Here is an 8623-nt window from a genome sequence, read left to right on the forward strand (position 1 = left end):
TCAAGAATTASCATCAGAGTTGGAGAAAGCAWCTCTTTGTCATYGAGTATTTATGGAGGGAGAAGTGTTTTTCTTCTTCTTTTCACATCTACATCTGCTATACTTCTTGTTTCTTACACAGATTTTGCYGATAGCAAGGATCTCAGACCGCAGCACAAGTACGATTATTTCTACTCATTGTCTTTGGTACTCAAAATAAATTTGGTTATCAAGAGCTGGATAATAAATCAATAAATGTACATTGTAATAGAGACACGATCAATATCAATTCATAATACGTTTGATAGAATATTYARTGTTCAATATAGAGTATTCAATGAACTCTGATCCAGAGCTGCACGGCATTCTGGGAGATGTAGGCAGAGAAAAGTCTTTAGCTGCTCAACCTCTCACAGCCAGCTAAGTAAGGCTTCTGGAATCAACTAACTGACTCACTCTCTAGTTACCTAGCAACTCACTCTCACTTTGGTTACCTAGMAACKACTTGGTGAGTAAYTGACGCARCAGCAGTTTAGGATTCCGACACKTTGGCTCCTTAACTGCTTAAAAATAARWYWACAACGGCGTGGAGTGAAAACTGGATAAAAGAGGAAAGGTATGTCAGATATTTAAAACAAAAACAAATCAATAATGATCAAAACTCATCTTTTATTGTCCAGCCTTAAAGTAATTAACGTTAGAAGAGTTGTTTCAACCACATTAACCGTTGCTTCAATTAGAGATAACTCAAAAGACAAACRGAGCACTCAGAGTTGATTAGTATTTACAGCGGTGAGAGCTGTTATAAAAACCATTCTGCTAGAGCAACTTGAATTAAATATGTTTTTAAAAAGGCACAATAATTTCATCAACATAACTGGGTTTATAGAAACTTCCCCTGATACAAATAATCTTTTTATGCAACCCTGAACTGACCTCTGTGGCTCCACAGCTACTCCCCCACTCCACGCTCCACGCTTCTCCAAAGCGTGGGTGTGGATGATGTGTCGGTGAGAGACGAGATAAAAGCAACTCACTTCACCTCTGATACGTTTTGATGTGTAAACCTTGGAAAAACTGTGGATGAAAAGTGGCAGATATCTGTGGTTTGCAGATAAAGGAATGAGTCACTGACTTAAATCTTCTAAGACTTTTTTTGTTTGACTTGTGAATACATATCACTGAAAGGAAAATTACAGGGCAATGAGCTGTAGGAAATKTCTGCGTTAGAACATTACTCATGTTTATACCAGGGGTCTTCAGCCTGAGGCTCCGGGGCCACAAGTGGCTCTTCAGACAATAWTGTCTCCTAATAACTTTGGCTAAAATGGTAAAGAACCAACTACACTACAACAACACTACAATATAGATCATAAAACAATATGTTTTGGTATTTATTGTAATACTAAAAAAGTTTGTACAACTTCTTTTCAGACTTTTTTAGGCAGCTGCATGTTCCTGCAGTCAAAGCTCCACATGAGGTCTTCATATTTTCATATTTATTGATGCTCTAATGGAACCAACAGTAGGGGAAATAATATAAATAACTCTGACAGTACAGTCCGTTTACAGGGTTTTYGAACATCATCAATTGGAATTTATAGCTRAAACGATAAATCTAAATTCTTTCAAGAAATTTTTCATRATAAATGCCCATTACTAATAGATCTAAAAACAAAAGCTGGTTTTATCTATTTATGGAATAATTACATTCTGTTTACACAACAGAATCACTTTATTTATACCTCAGTATTTTATTTTTTTTTATATATATTTTTACATTGTTTTCCATAAATAACATCTCATTGAAGAAAATGCATCCATCTTCTTTTTGTAAAAGTTTAAGTAAAATTACGGTTCTTAATTTATTACAACAAAATTCTATAATAGGCATTTAACTAAAATTATATGGATGATGCGTTTGTATCAACACCATTTGGAAATCTCTCACAATAATGATAGAAAAGATTATTTTATTGACCAAAACAATGATAGTTTTAGATGATGAGCAAATGTGTGGCCATTGATTGGTAACATATGAAACAAAACAACTCAGAAATACGGTGGCAGCAAGGTTCATAAGTACAGGAAATGGGGGTGAATCCCATGAATGTAAACAAGTCAAGAATACATATTTCTCTTCACAAAAAAAACAATCTTATCTTTGGAAACATTGTTTGCTCCAGGATTATGAAACMATTATAACATTGGAAAGGAACAACAAAAAACWGAGGAGAGGACAGTTCAGGCCACAGAAAGCAGCTGAGAGTCAACAGCCAGACCACTAAGGTGGCTGCAAGTGTTGTTTGTGAGCATAAAGTTTAGAAAATGATTTCTTTTGAAACAGTTTTTAAGTGTAGCCTGCCAGAACCCAACGTCACACAACAGCATTAGATTAAATAAATTACTTTTTCCTAAATATAATTTTTCATGTGAAGCTACAACAATTAGCTTCAACTAAGACTTTTTTTGTTTGTGTCTAAACCAAATGAAGTTCTAATGTTCTTCCAAACCTTTGGCTTGAAATAATTGTTTTTGGGCCAAGATAGGCTGACATAATTTGAGTAGAATAACAGACAGTGTCCTTGAAATAACGTTTAGAGTGTAAAAAGGTAAAAAATTAACCTTTGGAATCCAAAAAGTATTTTGGAATTGAATTGAATTATGGAGAAAGGTCAGAAAATATCCACTGCAATATAAAGTTGGTTTACTCTGTTGAATTGTTKGGAGGAACATCTTCAAAATGTCAGAGAGCGCTCTGACATTTCCCTTGATTTTCTCCTCTTGCTGAAGAAATAGCCAATTAAATATTTTCTTTATGAACTCAAAAAGTGGAGACTTTCTTCACTACTTTTGGTGAGGAAAAGTAGTGAACGCCATCCCTCTGTTCTACTTTCAGCTGCATTCTCTGAACGCAGCTCTGGAAATGAATAAAACTACTGCGAGCTACAGGCCTACACACCCGCTGACAGGAGGCGAAAAGTTGTAAAAGCAATGATATATTCCATTTAAGCGTGGTGATTCAACTGTAAGAAAGTTAAGATTAAGTCATCGGTAAAATGACGTCTGGTGTGTCTGGGGCTGGAAGTGATGAGGAGAGGGGCTAGACARTGGGGGGAGGTCTGGGCGATGGATGAATTAAAAAGCCCTGCAGAATGACATCAGCATAAGAGGGAGTAAGGAGCAGGATGAGGGAGAGGGGAAAGCTTTATGCAAACAACTGTCACCTCTTAAATCATACCGTCCTCCTACAGCCCTCGTTTCCCAGGAAGAAAAATTAGCACCAATAGGAAGAGGGTTTTAAAGAGATAAGTAGGGGAGATGCGGAGGTGGAGTCTCCCCACATGTCTGAGGGTCTACCGTCCTGAGAATTGGGGAGGAGAAACAGGGAAACCGAAGCTGATGCTGGCGGCCCACACGCCACAAAGCCCTTTCTCCAATCCCAGCATGCCGGCTGGTTACACAGCACTCAGCAAGTCTGCATGTCTGAGTGAAACTTTGGTTAATAATAACTCAAAACAACATTCAAGGTTTCCCTATGTAAGATAGTGATTCAGATGCATAGACACCCACTGAAATTACAATTTGTCCCCCCCAACCCATCCATTTCATGCTATCCACAGACCACTGGGGTATTAGATATGACCACAGGCATGTATGCAAGAGTTGAAATTCCAAAAATGACTGATGCCAAAACCCTTTCAGGAAGAATGCTGAGACAGTCACTGCATGCCGGGTGCCACAGGGATCACATCTCCTCTGAGCCAAGAAGCATCACGGAGAACCGGATTACTGAATGTAGTTAAGATTAAAAGGTCAAAAACTAATTTCACTCTGTTGGATAATAAGATTATCGTCTCTGACAGACTTTAAGATAAATTGTTCCTCATTCAGGTTCGTATCTTTTTTCTCATGACCTCTCCTCTCCTTCATACTGTAATCATTTTAGCTTTATTCCAAGAGTCATTCAATCAGGGCACCAGTCTGCTTCTCGGGAGATATTAAATTACAGTCAGTTGTGTTCATCGTGAGGGTGTGGGTACGCGCAGGACATGTGCCCATATGCGCGCAGCTGTAAACTTGGAGCCCAAACTAAATCTGAATTAAACCTGGCTGTGCTACTTTGACAGGAAATTGGAGGCAAAGGCTTCAACAGAGCTGAATGGAAACTTTACTCACCGACTGTGCGCAACACAAGAGTTCAATTGAAGACAAAACTCCATATTTTAACTTTCTTGCGCATGTTTATTATTGTTATTGTTTGTAAGACACTCACCTGGCAGATTCAGACAAATAAAAGTCAACAGCATATCCGAAGTAGCTCCCCTCTGGTCCGCTATAAACAGCTGGGTTCTCCACGTCCAGGTTGAACGCCTCGCACGCAGGCCGAGAGAAAGTGGCCAGAAGCCCGATGATGCAGAGGGACGAGCGGACGACAAAGGCTGCGGTCCCCGGCGTCTTTACGCGTGATCGCTTCGAGCCCATTGTTACCACAGCAATAATCCGCTAAAGTTTGGTCGCAACACAGTCCCAAGTTTTCGGTTTAACTAATCCGAAGATGAATCCCGAACAATTGCAACTTAAAATCGCATCCCTTTGACGCTGACCGGGCAGGATCTCATGAATGCTCCGTCAGCTCCTCAGCTGCGTCCTCTCGCCTTCACCCTCTCTGATTCTCTCCAGACGCACGCCCACTCTGCTCACCTAATCACCACGACACGCAGGGAGTTCCCACAGCAAAGTTTGGAGAAGGAGGAGTTTGTGTTTCCCTAGAAAGAGAGGAGAAAGAAAGACAGAAAGAAAGAAAGAAAGAAAGAACTCCTGATCCACTAACCCACCTACTTTACGAGGGTGGTCAAAGTGTCGCCTTGGAGATTATTACCCGACTGAACAATGGATCCCCAATCTTTGCTACTGATTTTATCTTTCACTTATCCTGAGCTTTTTAGATCAAAGCTGTTTCCTGAGAAGGAATCCTGATAAGTGATGGAAAGGTCAATGAAACTTCTCATCCAACCCAGCAACAACTCACCGTCACATGTCTGACCAGGCGCCCCTTAAACGTTGTTAAAGGGCGGCAAACAGGTGACAGTATTGACACAATGCAAGGCAAAATTACTGGGGGTTTGATTTATATTGGAGGTAAATCCATTTACTGCCACTTTGGAGGAAAATCACATGGCAGCAACTCAGTTGGGCATAAAGGAGACTTGCTAAAGTTCAAACTGAGAATTTGAAAGAGGAAGAAAGTAGATTTTAGTGATTTTGAATCCATCCAGCATGGTTGTTGGTGCCAGATGATCTGTTCTGGGTATTCCAGAAACAGCGAATACGAGATTTCATCCATCTTCTCATAGCTAATCTGAGGCTAATCCTTCTCAAACTGGTTTCTTCATAATAACTTCACTGCAGTTATTGGGGTTTTGTGCTATGGTCCATTTATCAGTACCAAAGTGAACTGCTCAAAATATCATAATGTTGATTTTAGGCCATGTTGCCCAGGCCTAAACGGACATATCTAAAGCGTTTCTGACACCTGCAACAGCATTTTAAATCTAAGATGAGTAGACAAATGCAAGAGTGAATTAGGGCTATTGTAGCCAAAAAAAATTTGTAAATTTTCTTTAAAGAAATAAAAATAAATAAAAGCATAGAAAATTTCAGGAAAATATCAAGGAAATTTCTGAGTTTGGAAAGTCAAAAACTTGCTAGAAAATAAATCTGAAATTTTAAGATTAATCTCAGAAAATTCATAGAATAAACATAGAAAGCTCTGAGTTTAGAAAGGCAAAAAATGCTAGGAAAAAATTCAGAAATTGTAAAAATTTATCTCAAAATTTCAAGAAAACAAATGGAAATTTCTGAGTTTGAAAAGTCAAAAAACTGCTAGAAAAATCTTTTTTAAAAATTCAGATTAATCTCAGAAAATTTCAAGAAAACAAGAAATTTATGAGTGTAAAAAATTGTTTCAAAAATCTAATAAATTTTCAGAAGTAATAAAATATCAACTTTTGAAACTCAGAAATAGCAATGCTTTTTCTAGAAAAATCCTGACAATCTAAAGATTTCCTTGTTTTTTCAAGCAAATTTTCAACTTTTCAAACTCAAAAATTTTATTGTTTCTTCTAGAAGATTTCTGAGATTGACTTCCTCTCCTTTTTTACATCTAATGGTCCTAACACGCCATCGTAGACATCTCATCAAACATGTCTACTGTTGTCAAAATGTTCCTGGACGTTTGATAGAATGGCTTAATCAAGCCTGAAATTCAACATATGTATTTAATCAAAATTTTGACAAGACCTATGGGTCAAAGCAATCGCATTTTCAACTCATTTTCATGAGCTAAATAAAACTTAACAAGCCACTCAGAGAGGCTCATGGAGATCCGGTGTTTGGGAGGAAAACATTTACTTAAAAAATTTTCCAAAGCCAAAAGTGAACCAACTACTACTTCACTTCCAAAATTAAAACCTAAAGCAATGACTTATATCTGTTCAACTCCATACTAATTAGTCTTTTATCAGCCAGCGTGTGAGCCATATGTATTTCCGCGTAATTACAGTGTGGATGTGACTGTGAATGTGTCCGAGTGCTGAACATGGGAGGGGGTGTGGGAAGATTTCTAACTCCTGCTTCTGAGTCACACCAGACGGAGGAAAGTGGTTAGACTGCAGAAAACAAGTGCTCCCTCCAACGAGACCTTTAATAAACCAATCCAGGCCTGCTGGAATTAGTGACTGTTGGTTTAGCTGATTCATACGAAGCGCCGGCGATTCGACGCTGCAGGGGCCAAATTTGGCTGTGTGGCAGCAGCAGCGGCAACATGAACTCTTCGTCGAGCTTTTGCTCGTATTTATAACCCGACCAAGTGGCTGGACGCGCAAAGGAAAGCACGACTGGAGAAATCCGGGGCGTCTGGAGGGGCCGGTCCACAGCTGTCGGGGGCACTTGATGGTTCAAAGCCCTAATCCAAGAGGGGGGGTCTTGTTCACTTACTCTGTTTTTAGGTTCTCAAGATGCAGATTGTAGATGAATCGTGGAAGAGTTCAAGCTGTGGTTGACTGAAAGATCCATCATGTTTAGCCATTAAGCTGATTTGTGGTGGAAAGTTTCCATCCAGTGTCACGGCTTGATATGTTTTAGAAGTGCTACGCCCTGCAAACCCTGAAAAAAGGAACATGATGTTACATCAGCCACACGGGGATTGTTTTTATTTACTGTACCCAGCGAAAGTATTCACACTACAGAAACTTTTCCAGATTTAATCACTTTATAAGGTCAATTTTACATTTAGTTTAGGGTAATTGGAAAGTGGAAAAAGAAGGATACGGACCTCTTTTGCTCCTCACAAAATTAATTAATACCGTATGCGTTTGGATCACTAATCCCATTATAAATGCAGCTTTTTTCTGAAAGCCTAAGACAGGGCTAAAGTGCGGTCCAGGGTCCATTAGTGGCCCATCGACTGAATTTTTGTGGTCCCCCAATTCCAACTTAAAGAAATAATCTTTTTATTTTCAGTCGGCATAAAATTATTACTGATGTGTTTTTCTTGTAATGGAAAATGTTAAGCACAAAATGAAAAACATTAATCTTTTTCCAACCAAACTTTTGTAATAAGTATAACCACATTTATCCAGAGAGTTTTACTGAAAAAACGACTTTTCTGCACCCAACTTGGCTATTACAGCAAGCATTTTGAAAGAAAGTGACCCAAGTTCTGTTCTTCTGAGAATAAGAATTTGTTCAACTGAGCCCAAAATAATTTGAAAACTAAATGTCTTTCCTTTCATACAGCAAACATGCAAAATCCTTCTTAAGTGTTCGATCTACGATTTTCCTGCTGGATAAAAAGTAAAAATCGGACTACTTTGTTTGCTTGATTTTAGTTTTTTCCAATTTCGAGTACTTTTCACTTGATGATATTGGCCCATGTAACAAAAAGTTTTAAGTTTCCTGGCACAATTTGTTTTTAAGTGTGAACTGCTCCATGGAGATAGATGGAAATAAATGCAAAACAAAGACAATGGGGTGAAGATCTAATTTAATGCCGGACAAAAACCCCAACAGTAATGGCTTTGATAAAACATATTCATGTGTGTGAATGGTCTAGTCCAAGTCCAGATTTAAATTTAACTTTGTAGATGTAGAAAGCTGGTTGAGACATATCAGAAAAGACTAGTTGGAATGAAAGACGACTCTACCAACTCTTGACTTGGAGAACTGAATACAAATAGATATTTATATTTATTTATTTAAAAAAAAATTAAAAAAAATAAAAATATATATATATAGAAAAAAAAACATTCGTAATTTACCTTTAACTTCAAAATTAAGCATTATGTTGTAAGTGTCTGGCTGGAACTGGAAAAAAAGTAGAAAGTTACAGGGGTGTAACACTTTTTCAAGCACCACATGTTCATCCACAGTGTCGCTCTGCATGAGTCCACTTGTTACAAAACCTCATGACCTCATGATAAAAGAGGGAAGCCAAACAGTTTTGAAACAGCTACAACCGATTTCTGTTTTTCTCCATTGTCTTCTCCACCCTCCACCAGATTGAACAGCTCATGCTATCTATTAACCCACAGAGATTCATTTAAACTGTAAAAGATAAGATTTTTAGATAGGGGAAATATTC

The 8623-nt window shown here is 38.2% G+C and overlaps 1 protein-coding gene and 1 long non-coding RNA gene across 3 annotated transcripts in view; one reads left to right on the forward strand and one right to left on the reverse strand.

Annotated features, from left to right (window-relative positions):
* LOC103467798 (integrin alpha-5) overlaps positions 1-4737 on the reverse strand; it is a 52579-nt gene extending 47842 nt beyond the window's left edge. Inside the window, 1 exon segment of the mRNA XM_074186859.1 lies at positions 4256-4737. Coding sequence (XP_074042960.1) covers positions 4256-4464 — 209 coding nt within the window. The 5' untranslated portion in view covers positions 4465-4737.
* The window catches only part of LOC103467799 (uncharacterized), a 17030-nt gene continuing 8966 nt past the window's right edge, over positions 560-8623 (forward strand). For both annotated transcript variants that reach the window (XR_534119.1, XR_534120.1), the window contains exon 1: positions 560-595. This is a non-coding gene — a long non-coding RNA (uncharacterized LOC103467799). The remainder of the gene's footprint in view (positions 596-8623) is intronic.

This window comes from Poecilia reticulata, linkage group LG7 (genome assembly GCF_000633615.1).
Source record: "Poecilia reticulata strain Guanapo linkage group LG7, Guppy_female_1.0+MT, whole genome shotgun sequence".
NCBI classification, from domain to species: Eukaryota; Metazoa; Chordata; class Actinopteri; order Cyprinodontiformes; family Poeciliidae; genus Poecilia; species Poecilia reticulata.